The 17,267-nt window shown below is 35.4% G+C and overlaps 1 protein-coding gene across 1 annotated transcript; it reads left to right on the top strand.

Annotated features, from left to right (window-relative positions):
- Positions 1–946: 946 nt before the first annotated feature.
- On the top strand, positions 947–2,362 carry LOC111907738 (pentatricopeptide repeat-containing protein At5g61990, mitochondrial). Its single transcript, XM_023903545.1, has one exon. It carries the CDS (start codon positions 947–949, stop codon positions 2,360–2,362), a length of 1,416 nt encoding a protein of 471 aa, XP_023759313.1.
- Positions 2,363–17,267: the final 14,905 nt, after the last annotated feature.

Here is a 17,267-nt window from a genome sequence, read left to right as displayed (position 1 = left end):
CTTAAATAGATTTTATTGACTTCGCAGTACGGAAGCCTAATCCGTACTACGACTTCTACGGACTTGTGTATTCTTTTTCATTTAAAAACGTAGTTTGCAGTACGATTTATGTGGAATCATTTTTCAAATTTTCAATTTTCCAATATAAAGATATGCAAATTCATTCTTCACAAAGTGAGTTTTGTAGAGGGGCTCATGCATGCTCCTCTATCTTGTGCGAACTAAAAACAGAAAATGAAATATTTGGATATGTATGTAGATACTCGATCTAAAGAGGGCATGATGAGTCCGTAAAAGCCCTTCTGCATACTAAATGATTATTTTAAAAAAACTATTTTTTGGTTTTTTTTTTTCGCACTAAAGTTAGTGTTTTGATCAATTTTTTGAAATTTCTAAGCATTTTTGAAAAATCAATCATTTTTTAACTTATTTAAAATTTATATTATTATTATTATTTTTTTTTACAAAAATCACTTTTAAAAAACATTGAGTAAATTATTGAAATCGTCCCTATGGTTCGGTCAAAATTGCATGTTTGGTCCATAATTTTTTTTTGCATTCGGATCATCCCTGTGGTTTGATTTTGTTATGTTTTTCGTCCTTTACATACATAAAGTTACAATCAAACGTGCAATTTTAACCAAACCATAGGGACGAAAAACGCAACAAAATCAAACCATAGAAACGATCCGAGTACAAGAAAAATATTAGGAACCAAACGTTCAATTTTAATCAAACCATAGGACGATTCCAATAATTACTTAAAAACATTTATCAACATCCAAACAGTTATTAGTTTTTAAAAACTACTAAATCAAAAAAACAGTTTAAAAAAAAAAATTCCCAAAGACTCTCGAAAAAGTAAACCTCACAAACGTTTGACGCTTGTGTTGAAACAAGATGGTGCCTGTTGTTGCAAAGATCGAATGATATCGATTGCTCCGACATGATGAACACTCACCCCAAGAAGCTGTTAATCCTCAGGTTCTTGTTAAACCCTATTGCTTTTAAAACCCCAAACCCTAATTCATTCATCTCATCGACTACCTCCTCTTTTTTGTCCTCAAAATCACCTTCTAATAATCATCCATTTTCCGTTGTTCGTTTTTTCTCTGTCACGTCAGAGGATAAGCGACCGATTTCTGATAAAAATGTTGGATTTCAAGACATGACCCTGACCCATGCTCTCGTGACAAGAAAGAGACGCATAGATTTGCCTCAGCCACTCGATGTGTCGCCCCAAATGGTTTCTCAAGTGATTGATGTGGTGAGGAGTAGTAACGGTGATTGCGGATCTAAGTTAGATTCCATGGGCATAACACTCTCTAAGAGATCCGTATGTGAGATTTTTAGGGTTTTGAGTTGCGATAGAGTACCTGGACTGAAATTTTTCGAATGGGTTCGGGATAATAATCCGGATATTCACCGCAGTGCTGATGTTTGTAGTCTGATGATTGATAACTGTGGTTGGTTAGGCGATTACGACACAATGAAGGATCTGCTGATGCAGTTTAAACAGGAAGGAATCTGCCTTACAGACAACGCGTTTGCATTTCTACCTGTACTCGGTTCAAGTAAGTCTCATGCCATGGAATCAATTTCATTAGTAATTCAGATTTTGAATGAAGTTGGAGGCTCAATTCGTAGCTCTGGTGTTTTCTCCATGATTCATATGCTCTGTGTTGTTGACTCTTTTGAATTGGCCAAGTTTGTGATGGAAGTTACAGAGAAGAAGCTGAATTACTATGCCATTATAGCACGTGAAAAATGTAGAAGAGGACATTCAGACGAAGCTTATGCCTTACTTGGTGAGATGCGAATGGCAGGTTGCGAACCAGACTCCAAAATTTACAACTACATTCTTGGTAGTTTATGCAAAAATGATAAGCTTTCTGAAGCTATGAATTTGCTTAAAGAAATGAAAGAAGCGGGTGTTGATCCAGATCCGATAACATTTGAAGTAATCATTGCAAATTCGTGTAGATCTGGGAAGATGGAATTTGCAAAAGAGATTTTAAGGAGGTTACTGCATATGGGTCATACACCTCGGCTTACAACTCATGCTGCTTTTGTGAAAGGCTATTTTGATGCTGGTAAATATGAGGAGGCGTATGAATATGTAAGGGATATTGAAGTGAAGAAGATGCCTGCTACGAATAAGATGTATGGGTTTCTTGCAAGGATCCATCAGAGAAAAGGAAATATTGATGTTGCTTGTAGGATTCTTGATGAAATGATGGAGAAAGGTCTGAAGCCTGACTATAGAAATTATAAAAAGATTGAAAATGTGTTGAGGCACACTGGTGGTAGGCATTTAGCTCAAGAGTTACAGAACAAGTTCTCAAAATTTAGAGTTGAATAAGAAAGTTAACTTACAATAATCTGATTTTTGTTTTTCTTCTTCTTCTTCTCTGTAGTCGTGATGAAAGAAGCAGTAAGTTAGTGACATGAAATTTAAAGCCCATACTATTTATTATATCCTTTTTATTTGTTTTAGACAAATTGAATAATTGATGCCAAAAGGATGAATGACATTTGTGTGGGTTTAGTATTCTGATTATCTGCAATCAGGACTAAGCACAAAAGAGCTATTCTTCCAGCAATTTTCTCGCATGTTATGAAGTTCGTAGATCATAATTCTTATTATTGAAAAACAAACTATTGAGTCTTCAGGCTCTGCATCCAAGCCTCAAAGTTGAGAAAGCAAATATCTAATTATTAGTTTCCAACCTTATCAATAATTTCCCATTTTTTCTCTACATGAAGATTCTCATAAATCTCCTAACCCTAGATTGAGGTTTAGTAGTGGAAAATGCAGTCTGGAGGTTGATGAATGTTGCTGGAGTTATTGAAGGTATATGTGATTTTGTATTTAATTTGTGTGATTATGCGGAGAATCTTGTACACTGTTATGAAATATATTTGTTTGTTTGCTTGCATAGTTTTGGGGCAAGCTCTAGGGTTTTGTTTGGATGATTATTATTGAATTTCTTGGTAAATGCCTTGATACTTACAAATCACATCCTTCCTAATAAACTCAATTTGGCTCCAAGTGTGAGTTCATGAAGGTTTTTGAGTTGATAAATTAGATTTGTTTAATTCGGTTCAAGTATCTTATGCTATTATGGGGCAAACAAGGCAATGCACTTGTTTCTACTTTCTAGTATATGTGAAAGATGGTTACGTGTTTTATCTATTATTTTGATGATTTGTTCAGTTCAATTCAAGTCAAGTCAAGTATCCTTCCGTTGCCCATTTCATTAACGTTAAGCCCAGTCTAGGATTCTGTGTTAACAATTAGCTGTTAAACTTAAACAGTGTGTTTGTTCAGTGAGGTAACGCTACTTTCTTTTTCTTTTCTTTTCTAATTTCTTTTTTGATTCATTAGTCAAACTAGAAACATTTCTGAGTTAATTAATCAACATATAAAACTAACTACTTCTTGCCCTTAGGCTTCTCATTCAGTTATTCCCCATTTCCTACTTCTTATTTGGTTCCATATTCCTTACTCAAGCCTCTCCCTTTTGCCCATTGCAACTTCTCAAATTGTGCCCTTTATTGTTACACTTTCTGCATGTCACAATTAGGTATTTCCTACTCAAGTTCTTCCCTCGACTGCATGGCTCATCAACAGCCCTTTTCATCTTCTTTTTTTGTCGCCCCACTTGCGTATTTGTTTGTTTAAGGCCCAAAATGGAAAAAGGAATTGTAGTAAATAGTTTTTATTTATTTATTTTTATCATTTTTTTAATGTTCAAGGGCAATGAGTGTTGGAGGACAAGTAGAATTAGGCCTCTTTGATAGATATCTTTCCACGTTCAAGTAGATTTTTCCGACCGAATAAAATGAGGTATTTCCCGGTAAAATGTGTCCTCAAAACCATATCTTTATGGCTGAATGATTATTTTTCATCATTCAACACAGTCATTCAGACGTACAATCAAACAACGTAGTTTATTTCCCGATCAATAAAATTTTCCAAACAACACGTTTTCAAACAACAACTATCAGCCCTTAGACCACTTACTTCTATTTATTGCATCCGCTTTATACTTATACATTTCCTTTCATATATCAAGCCGGTAAGTAGGGTGGACCTATTTCTCAAGATCATGCACATTTTTTGCCCCATGTTGTATTTTATCCCAAGTTGCACTTACTACATGGTTGTAGGGCATGCCAGTAATTTCCCAATACATGCAAGTTCATGTCTTGTCTTTCAAATTAACAACATACCGGTCCTTTGGAGTTGTTACTTGTGTTTTGTGACTTTTGTCAGTCCCATTAAATGCATATATTTTGACATGTATCCTGTGGTAAGTGGACCTTGACATCTATCAATAAACTTTTTTTTTTATAACATCTATATTGTCTATTAGATACTTTACCATCTAATATATTCAAAACAAGTTATGATAGAGTTGTCCCTACCATCTACTATGTTGGAGATATAAAATGGTTATGGACACTAGCTTGTCCATGTTCAATCTAAATCCTAATTTCTTTATTATTAGGAAGTAGGAACATACCTAGCCAAATGATGCATGTCCTTGTTGCGAAGGAGTAACCCATTGTCCATTGTTATCCATTTCTACTTTGGGAATTAGGAAATGACAGTAGATACTCTCACCACTTACATATCTAAGTTCCTAAAGCATGTCATCTAGTTAATACATTGAGAACATGTCCATGTCCACATAATCCATGTAATCCATTTTTCCATGAACATAGCATCTGCTTGGATATTTGGTAAGATGTCATCACGATGAACCTTGTAAGTGAAAAAGTTGTCCCACCCACTTAAAAAATTAAAAAAAAAAACATGGAAGGGGAAACTTTCACTACATAAGCATTGCACATATCAAGTTATTACTCGTCATTGACACCAGTAACTAACTCAATGTATTCTTTCTCAAATGGGGGATTTTGGAATGCACATACCAGTCGGTAAGTACCATTACGCAGATATAGGACGAACTGATTTTTGTGGAGGGAGGAAGTGTATGTATTCAAGGAGTATATCTACAAAATATCTCATATAATTATCACTAGGTTATAACCCGTGGAATACACGGGTGACAAAGTAAAAAAAATATTGAAACTTCAAAAGTATGGTCATTAATCATAGATTTGTAACCAAATATTTATTTGTAAACTTAGATGTTTTGTCAATAACATAATTTTTTTTTCGGCGAATGAATTCCTTTATCGATTAGTTTCCTATCGGTGGATAGCAAATAGTTAATTTTTTTGATTACTTTTTTTTGAAGCATTTTCATATTCCAAAGAGCATCAAAACATGATATATATATATATATATATATATATATATATATATATATATATATATATATATATATATATATATATATATATATATATATATATATATATATATTGAAATGTAATTAATCTCTTGACACATTTGTTTCATTATTTTATTCATGATTAAACATTTATTTGTCAATTTTCAACTTGGATCACTATTGTATATTCGTGTATGTTGGAGAGTTTCCCAAAAAAATATAAGCCAGTAAATATATATTGATGGAACCTCGATCCCCGTTTGACCTCGCTTGTGCTTCGGTTAGGTTCTTCCTGATTGTCTGAGTGCTACTACAAGATCACAGGGAACAAAGATCGTCAGCCGCTTTCTGGGAGGAGTTCCCGGAAGAACGCTCCGGCGGTCAAGTTAGAGGATGATTTAGGGTTTGTGTATGTATTCTCTAAAATGGCTAGAGAACTTACCTCGCTAGCCTGAGGATGCATCCTATTATACCTAGCGCCCCTGTCTAGTCCGTACCAGACAGGATCGCTTTTCTGGGGAGACAAGATCAGAGGCTCTGATTGGAGGGTCATGCGCCTTCAACTGCTAGAGCGCCCTCATTGGCTCTGACGGTAATGCTCTGATCCCACTGTTTGTCTTCTGACCGTATCTTTTGTCCTGGAGCACGGAGCGTCACTTTGGCGGGCGCGAGCCTTCCGCCCGGGCATTCTGCTCCCGGGGGCGCCAGCGGGCGCTGAGCCTGCTGGGCTGAGCTTGGCTGGTGTGTCCGGCTTTAGGGCTTGGACGCGACTCTGTTGTGCTGTCCTAGGCACACCATCATATATTTTCTTAAAATAAATATTAATGTAAAGTTTATTTTAAAGTGTCTAAAATGTAAAGTTTAGCATTAAACATTTTTTATAAGATAAATTTACACACTAAAACATGTTGCTTACAACAGTAATTGAAGTATTTTATCCTTATTATTATTGCTAGAGTAAACTGCAAAATTGGTCCTCGTGGTTTACGAAAAACTATGGATAGACTCCAAAAAGTTTCCGACTTGCATGGAAGGTCCAAAATCAAATACTTTCTATGGTTTTAGTCATAAAACTAAGAAATTTTTGTGGTTTTGGTCCAAGGAGAACTTAAAAGGACGATTTTGCCCTTCTAATTTCTTTTTTGTATTTCTTATATTTTTAAAAGTAAAAAAAATAAATGAATAGGCCTCTCTCTCATGGATGATATGATTATTGATCTCTTTGAATTCACCACCTTGTTGTTTGATTTTTGGTATCTTTAACTTTTTGAATTTCTTCGGAATTTTGATCTTTTTATCTTCACTTTGATTGCTCCAAAATTCTTACAACTTTTCTTGCAATTCTCTCTCTCTCTTTTTTACATGTACCTTTCTTTTTTCACTCAAAAACCTACATGCTTAAGCAGGGGCGCTCAACTTCAACCTTTATTGGTTAACAATAATAATTTTCCTGGATACATTTCTGGTACACGATGCTAAACATATTGCATCCTTCAAACTAAGCGAGGTCGTGTTTTTGTCCCATGATTTCACTAGAATAAGGAAGCCACAAATGCACTAGAACGTATATAGGCTCAACTAAACATTTGAGTTTTCATGCAATCATCAAATATAATACTAGCATGATCCCTAATTGCTTTACCAAAATTTTCTAATTTAGCCCTACAATTTTAATGCAAAATTTTCAAAATTAACTAAAATTTCAAGATTTTCGAAATTTAACTAATTTATACAACCCCCTACCCCACACTTAATTTATGCAATGTCCCCATTGCATAATATGCATGATAAAGAACAATAAAATAAAGAGAGAATTGGAACAAACTCCCCTGGGATAGTAGTGGCGAGGTTGATATCTCTTCTCTTCAGCTCCATCTTCAATTGACTTTAGACATGGGAACAGCTAATCCATGTCTTGGGTGTCAAAGTCTCGTGTGGTATAGCCTTTATAAAAGCTCCAAATATAAGGGAAAAACTCTTGGAAATGCTCGGAAAATGATCTTCAAAGAATAGAACCAATGCCCATATCAAATGTCATCAAATCTTCAGCTCAAAAGTAAGAAGAATGAGCGACTCGTCGAGTAAGTATGTAGACTCGCCGAGTTGAAGCGTAAATGGCAGAAGAATCGTGAATTTTCACATGGACTCGGCGAGTCCATAAGATGCACTCGGCGAGTAGACCGCTGTGTGACAAAAAGTTTATACTGCCCAAGTCCGTTTCTGATGTATGGGGGTTATATAAACTAATAATTTCCCTCATTTTCTTCAGGGAATAAACACTCTATAACCCTTCTATCAATTGGACTCATAGCTTGACTCAAAACTTCGTTTCCTCTCTCGCCTAGACTCGATTTCTTGCTTCGTCAGCCTTGACTCTAGACCCTCACATGCATCCTTACACTCAAACTGAAAAGATCAAAAACAAAAACCAAGTAATAAAAAAAACATTAAAATAAAAAAAATCCTAAATTATCCTTAAACACTAAAAGTTTAGAAAGAAAAAGAAAGGAAAACTCTAATGACGGGTTGCCTCCCGCAAGCGCTTCTTTTTGTGCGAGTCTTGAGCTGGACTCTCAACTTAATAAACTTCCAATATACTCAATGCCAATCCACCCATTGCATTGAATATTTTCTTTGGACCAATTTGTAAAATTTGGCTCTTTTCTTCTAAAATTGGCCAAACAAGCTTGAATACATAAAACCCAAGAATCTTGACAAGGGTTGGAACCGGTTGGATACTAATCAAAAACGAATCGTGCCTCAGAACTTTCTCCAAAGTTGGAGTCGTCACCCCACGCTTCGAAACACAAACTGAAAATACAGGGGGCCATGTCGTGGTAATGGTCAAACTACAGCTTGGTTCCTGCAATTCAGCTTGTTCTTGTTCTTCGTCTGACCTCTCTGCTAGCAACCTTTGCAGCTCCTCCAAGTCTCTTTCTGGATTAAATTCATCATCTTGTAAATCTAGCTCTTGTGACTCAGATTGTTCTTGATCGTTAGACAAGATGATATCTAACCATCTATCAAATTTCTTCAAATCTTCATCCGAGTCATAATCCTCATCTTCCTGCACTACTTCCTCAAGAAAAGCATCAAAAGCATCGAGATTTGGAAAATACATAATAAAAAATAAAGATAAAAATTAAACTAAATAAAAAAAAATAATCAATAAAATAAAACCGATAACAATTAGCAAATAAAATTAACTATTTGAACCGTTCCCCGGCAACGGCGCCAAAAACTTGATGTGTGTAAAACCAACTAGTTTTAATCCTACTAACTTAAATACAAAGTCAAACACACGAAAGGCAGTGTACCTATCGATTAGCAGTTTAGTTCAGGTAAGTAGGGTATCGAACACAGGGAACGGTAAACAATTAAAATAAATGCTAATATTATCTAAATAAAACAATTAATAGAAAAGGGGTTTTCTCTAGTTTTGCAAGACTAGAAACTTAAACAAACTAATTCAACTAAATAACTAAAGCAACAACTACTTCACCAAATTTGGATAAAATGTTTCTATTTAGGTTCAACCAATTCACTCCTATGGTTATTTAAGTTAAGGTAGATTAATTGCTATTGGTTACCAATGATAGTAGTTAGGTTCATGTTCATTACTCCTAACCCTTAGACAATTAACTAATTTAAGCAGTGATCAAGTGTTTAAACTAATTAATTCCCTAGATTAACGATTTGGATTAAATAAGATTTGTAATGGTTAATTAAGTTATCAATTCAATTAACCTCTTGTTGATGGTTTCTCAAACAAGCTCACACATTAATCTTCCTATTTTCTTATTAATCTTAGTTTCATAATCATTACTTCTAAGCATATGTTTTAGCATTCACATAGACATATGAGGTTAACAATTAAGTGATGTTCATGCAACCTAATTGCCTTCCAATTAACAGAAAATAGTAGTGATTAATACATAAGGTTCTTTAACAAACTTAATTTAATAAATCACCAATAGACAATTAAGCAAAAATTAATAATTAAACCATAGGAGTTCTTTGGTATTCCCCAAACAGAAACAAAAACGAGTTTAGCTCATAGTTGCAGTAGAAACAAGCATAAAAACAAAGTTTATGAAAGCAAACATGTTTAATTCCTAAGTCTAAGTGGTAGAATTAACCTAATTGCTTGAATTCTTCCAACTCTTGAAGCTTAGGGTTCCTTAGCGCCTTCTGAACCTTTTAGTCGCAGCCAATCCTTCAAAAATCGCCAGGAGTTTTCTTCCCCTTCGATAAAGATTTGATTTTTATAGATATCTCAAAACAGAGTGTACTCGGCGAGTACATATGTCCTACTCGCCGAGTAGGTGTATAGTTATCCGTCTTGGATCAGGAATCGTAGCTATCTTCTGGAACAATCGCGTGTACTCGCCGAGTAACGCCGTCTACTCGCCGAGTACGTTCCGAATCAGCATTTTCTCAAAACACAAAAGTCGTCCGAAATTGTGTGTACTTTTCAGAACATTTTGAATCTCGTCAATCGGAGTTACGGTTCATGAGATATGGCCAAAACACTGACGAGGGGTCAAGCTGTCCAGCAACATCCTTCTTTCTTCAAAATCCAAGATCCAAGCCTCCAATTGCTAGTTCCGCTTCATTTTCCACCTGAGCATGTAATTGTTGCTAAAAAATGAAATTATAAACTAATTAAGCACCTTTTGTTCATTAAATGAGACAAAAACAACATAAAGTATTAAGATAATGCATGAATTTTATGACTAAATATGCCCATATCAATTATGATTATGCATCATCCTCTTTTCAAAAACACTAAACGCTGCTCATCATGATGATTTCCATCAACCTAATTACATTGTTGCTTCCATCAACCTAATTTGAACAAAGATGGAGAAAACACGGTCGAAAAAATATACTCGTTGAGTTGAGACAACTCAATGATATACTAATTCCACCATCATTGGAATTAGATGCCCATGAACCCACTACAATCTTAGCCCTACCTCCGGATGCTTCCAACATCGCCGCCCATCACTACCACTCTCTCTTCGTTACTTCTCAAGGCCACCTCTGACCTTTCTATATGGAATTGGGGGAAATCAAAACAGAGTCAATTAGGTCTTGGAATCGGAATCACAAAGCTTGCTGATAAGAGAGTCATTTGAAGAAAAATGTTTGGGGGAGATGAAAGTTACCAGATTCTATGTTCGGAATCACATAACTTTTTCGATTTGAGCATGAGACGTATGTTATGAGAGTTATCAGATTCTGAATCTTTTCATATGATTAATCCATTATGGGTGTCCTGGTTAAGAAGATGATACAAGAGACATGGAAGCCTTACCCTTTAATCGCAGGTTAGAGGTCCAACTGAACTCATATGAATCGATTTGAATCGTTTCAACATGGGTCTTGTATAATTATGGGCTTGATTGCTATGGATATTGCAAATATAGGGATTGTAAATTTAAGATTCAAACCTGCAACTTGATTGTAGAGTGTTTGTATATGTGTGTTTATCAATGTATATGAGTGTTGAATTAGTAAGATGTCGATAGAGAAATAGATAAAGGGAGAGAGGGGGCATGAGAGTGATTGAATAAGATGATGCATGTAGAAGTAGGATTTTGTAGGCGAAAGGGAGAGGAGATGATTGCAAGGATGATGTTGGAGTTCTGATGCTTATCGGAGTTTCGGTGTTCACCAGGAATCTTGGTTTATAACAAAGCACACACCCATACACATTTTCTGTTCTGAAATTGTTCTTGATTTGCAAGTTGTGTATGAGAGAGAGAGAGAGAGCGAACGGGATTGAGAGAAAGTCAATTGGGAAGAACAAAGGGGAAGAACGACGGGTTAGGAACGTTCTTTTTCTTTTTAATTAAAAAAGTATTAAAGTAAAAATAAGGAAATAAAAAAAGAAACTAAAATGGCGAAATGGACATTTTAACTCTTTTAGGACCAAAATCATAAGAAATTATTGATTTTGGACCATCCATGCAAGTTAAAAACTTTTTGGACCATAACCACAGTTTTTGTGGAACCACATGGACCAATTTTGCAGTTTTGTCTTATTGCTATTACAAAATTTTATTTTCATTATAATATTTCAATGTTAATTTAGAAATACCAATTTTACGACAAGGTATAACTTAATTTTTATTTTTATCATTTGGGTCAAAGAACACCCCATGACCCCATAAGTGACTTTTCTACGGATCTATACTCCAATAGTTCAAAATAGATTACTGACATGTCGGTACTGTCTAATTATGTAACTCTTATTATAATGTTGTTGTTGATCTAAAGAGACAACCGAACATAAAAGAAACATCAAGTTATGCCTTTCATTGATTTTTGTTCTTTGACCACGCATTTTAGGATCTAATTTAAATCTAAAAAATAAAATATAAACTTGGAATTTAATTAAAAAAATAACCAGTTCTCATCGGATGAATTCCTAAATATAGGAGATTTCCAACTTGATGACCACTTAGGCAAAAATATAAGAGCAAAAGATTTAATTAGGTAATTAAAATAATAAATAAACTTCAAAATGTTTAATATAAAAACAATTACAAAGGTCAGGTGGATCCCATAATTAGCTACATGAACATATCTACAACAATAGTCAAGAATCTTATGCAACATATTGAAATGAACCAGAACTCTAGCTTCCAAAAAGTGAAAATCGAATAGATATTTACGTTTGTAGACGAAAACTTCATGGCTACTCAATCAAATGTATTGAATAAAGGAGTTGTTTTTGAATGAAGTGCTCTCATAAAATGGAAAAAAACAAGATGCAAAAAGATGAAAATACAAATAAGTAGTCCAAAATCGACTTGTATTTGAAAGATTATGTAAAAAAGAATATGATAATTCATTTTTAAAAGAAAAAAGATAATATATAATAATTTAAAAGTTGATTTATAGTTTAAAAGGTGTAATTTTGGATTCTTTAATTCCATTCAACTAAATATAGACCTACAGACACATATATACTTTTCAACTTGCATGTTCGAATATAAATTTAAAGATTGAAGGCATACCAATGAAATTTTTTAAAACGACGTGAAAAGATTAAATACAAGATATAGCAATGTAGTTGTAATTCTTTGCCCAAGCATATGGCTACTATCTTCATAAACCAAACAACATTCATCAAAACACATTTTAAGTATTACACAAACAATCAAACATTGCAGGTTTCATGATATTAAGTAGATACCTTGTTTGAGTAAATGAATCTTTAACAGGAAAGCCAAATGATTTGTCCACAATATCAGACATGCCAGAAGAATCACCACCTTTTTATCTGGGATTTTTGATTGATTTCTCTGGGACTGTTGATTAGACCTGGCAATGGGGCGGGTTTGGAGCGAATCGACCTTGATCCAAACCCTTTTAACAAATTTTAAAATCCGATCCAAACCCGCTCCGTAACCCGCAGGGTTTTGAATAATCAAACACATACCCTTATCCACCGAATCAGCAGATATCCAAACCCGCCCCGTAACCCATAGGTTTTTTGAATAATCAAACACACTTTACTTAAGGGGGTGTTTGGCTTAGCTTTTCAAACCCCCAAAAGTTTTTTTTTGGAAAAGTTACAAAAATTCAGGATTTCCTGACTTTTCCAAAAAGTTCATTTTCCTTATGTAAAAACTTCAAAAGTAGCTTCTAAAACTAGTTTGTCAAACATCTTTTGCTTTTTTTTTTCTTTTCCAAAAAGGACTTTTGGCTGTGAAAAGCTAAGTCAAACACCCCCTAAATCATAAAATCACATTTATTAAATAAAACTAAGTTTTGATTTAGAAAACACATTATGTACTCGAGGACTTTCTATTGGAATTAAAATCACTATTTTAGTTACTTCCAATTGGTTTTTGATCGTCGATTGCATTGATAGAGAATAGCAATTACAAACTTTCTTTCGGTTGATAAATGACCTTATTGATTTATAAATGAAATTGGTGATTACATGATGAAATATAAATGAATTGAAATCATGACTCTTGGGAGAAGACTGGAAGTCTAGAAGTTGAGTCCTCGAGTTTTATGTAAAAACAATTTAGTCTTTGACCTTTTTTCTTTGGACTTCTGATTGGAATTTAATGTAAACTTTAGGTAATATAAAATATAAATTTATATTTCTAAAATTTATATGGGGCGGGTTATAAATGGAGCGGATCGGTGATGATCTATACCCGACCCTTTTAATAAAAGGGTTAGCGGGTACGGGTCGTTAACGGGTAAACGGATCAAAAACTATGCTCCAAACCCATATAATTGTTAAGGGTTTGGATCGGATCAGGGTCAAAATTCGCTCCATTGCCAGGCCTACTGTTGATTGATATATGAGAAGAATTTGAATGCAATTAGAAATGTGTAGAAGCGAAGTGCCTTGAAATTAAATCAAATTGTGGGACCTTGATACCTTATTTTACTGACCGGGAATTAATTAAAACACAATTAATAAACACTTACAGACCTAATATTCAAGCACGTAAAATCAAAAAACCATAAAACAAATACGCATTTACAGATTTAATCATTTAAACACTTACATACCTAAATCTGGGAAATAATAATAATACAAAATTAATAAAATCGATGAGAAGGAGCCCCACCCATCTGTTGGACTGATTTTTCACTGATCAACGACGTCGCTCCCCACCTAAAAGAAGTCCTATTAAAACTCATTTTGTTATCATCGTTATCCAAAAGAATCCCTAAGCTATCGACCGCACCTCGACGAATATGGTATATCTCTGAAATTCAGTTGTTTGGTCGTTTGTTGCTTCCGATAGAATGAAAACCCCGAATTTAAATTCCAAACAAAATTGAATGTTACAAAAAATAAAGAACGGGGAGCGATGTACCGATGTGCAAATCGATATTGAAAAAACACTAGTTTATTTATCTCGATATAAGAAATCCACTAGTGAAAGAGATGGAGATGGAGAAGGAAGAATGAGTTGGTGCAAGAAACTTTATCGAATAATCAACAAATCAGAGCAAAATTGTCGTGATTTGCAACTTCTAGCGTTTTTAGAAAGAAGGGGAGAAAGCAATGCGCCAATACTAGGCGTTTGGATAAATTAGATTATAGCTTATTAATAAGAAATAAACAATAAGCAAGGGGGAAATAATTATTAAAATCAGCTTATTTAGCTTATCCCTACCACAATAAGCTAATTTTTAAGAATTTATATCTAAACACTTAAACTTAGCTTATTGTGGTGGGAATAAATAATAAGCAATAAACAATAAACACCTTATTTTTTCCCTATCCAAACACCCTCAGAATGATCTCGAATTGATTTCGAATCATTAATAGAAAGAGATGCACCATATTTCTCAAGTTCCCGTATTGGTCACCATGTTTGTGTATATTTTCTCTTTTGCCCACCATGTTTGTGCATATCTGTTTTTTTTTATTTCTACCGCCTTTATTGCCGAATAAAATGTCTACACATGTATTTATTTCCTTCTTCTACTATTTTCAAACGTTCTTTTTCGTTTATTGTTACTCCCTTCTATTTCTTCGTTTCCAGGTTTACCTTTCAAAACCCAAAAAATTACACTACATTCACCCTTAAAAACAAATAGATACAAAATAAAATTAACATAAACTATACCACTAACATCTACCACCACACAAAAACAAAAACCATTAAAATAGTACAATGGTGCATGTAACTCATAAACACTTTTATAAAAACAAATTTAAAAAAAAAATCACAATATTAAGACAAATGATCCCCACCGGTTATGAAAAATAATAAATGTAAAATCCTAAATTTCGAGTCCAAAAATTTCAATTTTGATATAACGATTTAGAAAAATATTTATAAGAAAACATCATCAAGTCATATCATTTCGTAAAAATTGTAATCTCATGTTTGAAATCGTATCATAAAATTTGTAACAATGTCAGAGTACAATCCCAAGAAATCTCAATAGTGCGGAAATCCAATGCGTGTGTATGATGTGCAGCTACCGCGCCGGCTCCTTCCCCTTCGCTGAAGAGGTACTTGAAACAAAACTAAAAACTGTAAGCACAAAGCTTAGTGAGTTCCCCCATCGTACCACATACCATACAATCACATAGCATACATATCGCCGAGCAATTATGGGGTGCCCGACCTACCCGGTATGACCATTCTGGGGTGCCGACCTACCCGTGTCAAGCTATTCTGGGGTGCTGACCTACTCGTACGGCCATTCTGGGGTGCCGACCTACCCGTGTCAAGCCATTTTGGGGTGCTGACCTACCTGTGTCAAGCCATTCTTGGGTGCTGACCTACCCATCGGTCCTAACAACCGACCCTCAGGGACTATTCCACCCCTACTACTACTATCACATATATCATAACATAAACATACTATCAGACATATTTGGGGTCTTCGAACTACCCTTCGGTCCTAACAACCAAACTTGGGGACTATTCCCCTCCTACTAATACTATCACATATAACATATCATGCCAACGTTTAAACATATCATATCAACTGTCAGACATATCTAGGGTGTCTGAACTACCCTTCGATCCTAGCAACCGAACTTGGGGACTATTTTCCCCTACTATCACTATCACATATAACATATCACACCATCATATAACATATCAGGTAGTAGCAAACCTAGATGAATATCACAAAAACAATCATCTAACATACAACTCCTACTGGTGGACCGACATTGTGGTCGTAGACCCACCGCTACTGGAAGGTAACTCGCCTCGTAAGGCTAACTACTGAAATGTTGATCGGGAAATGTCTGATTGCTGCTCCGGTAACTCTCCGGCTACAATTCCCATAAAGACACTTAGTCAGAAGCTGATAACTACTCTTAGGGTAAAATGACTATTTTACCCCTGGCCAAAGTCAATATCCAGGTCAAAGTCAACTTCCAGTTGACCTGACTCGTCGAGTTGGGCCTCCAACTCACCAAGTCCCTATTCTTTCACCTGACCCCCTCCCGACTCTACTCGTCGAGTTTAGCAAAGACTCGATGAGTTCTCCTTCTATAATATCGTCGAATGAACCTTCATCCGACTCGCTGAGTTGTACGAACAACTCGTCGAGTTCACCTTCATCTTATGAACATGTCTAGTTTGCGACTCGCCGTGTTGTATGAACAACTCGTCGATTCCATCTTCAAAGGGTTGGGAGATTGCCTTGGACTCGCCGAGTCTGTTCATACACTCGTCGAGTCCTATGATTTCCATGACCATGGCTAAGTCTAATATGTTGGGTCACTCCTCTGGACCCCTCTAAAACCTTTCTAACACTCAACTAGGTTCATTCGAACCTCGACAGATTGGGGACTCAAGCCCCAGACTCGCCGAGTTCCAAGAACAACTCGTCGAGTCGACATTGTCCACGTTTTATATCTCGTTTTCTGATGTACAACACTCATCGAAAAGACAGATATAGGCTTCTAAGATCGATCTAGCACGTGAAGTTATGAACTTTACGTGCATGCATGGGAGTATAAGCTTAAAGGACCCAAAAATGTGGTCTAAAGGTGCATGGGACCCTCCATGGCTACAAGGTTGGCCACTTTATGCCATGTAGTCCCCTAAGGACCCTGGATCTGAGTCTTAACCCCCAACCAAGCCTGCACTCATGATTGGTCACCAAAAAGGGTTCCTAAAAGCCCTAATTTACTTCAAAAAATGGATCTAGAACATGAATGAACAAGGTATAAGCTTTATACCTCTAAGGAACTGTAGATGCCGCACAAACTCGAAATCTTCTGGTTTCCTCTTGGTTCCTCAAGCTTTTCCTTCCTTCTTGTGATCACAAACCACCAAAAAGGGCCTTAGATCTCACAAAACAATTAGGGTTTCAATATGAGGTGTTCTGGGAGCATAAGGGACGATGGAGGCTGCAATAAGACGTTTAAATAGGGTGCAAACCCTTAGATTTAGGGTTTTACTCATACAACACCTACTCGCCGAGTCAGTCTACCGA

The sequence above is a fragment of the Lactuca sativa genome, chromosome 4 (genome assembly GCF_002870075.4).
Source record: "Lactuca sativa cultivar Salinas chromosome 4, Lsat_Salinas_v11, whole genome shotgun sequence".
Classification (NCBI taxonomy): Eukaryota; Viridiplantae; Streptophyta; class Magnoliopsida; order Asterales; family Asteraceae; genus Lactuca; species Lactuca sativa.
The sequence above is the reverse complement of the archived record's forward strand: the minus strand, read 5'-3'. Positions and strand labels throughout refer to the sequence as shown.

What these genes read in the sequence shown, in the direction of transcription:
- LOC111907738 (XM_023903545.1), top strand. Translation starts at nt 947, where the DNA reads ATGATGAACACTCACCCCAAGAAGCTGTTAATCCTCAGGTTCTTGTTA.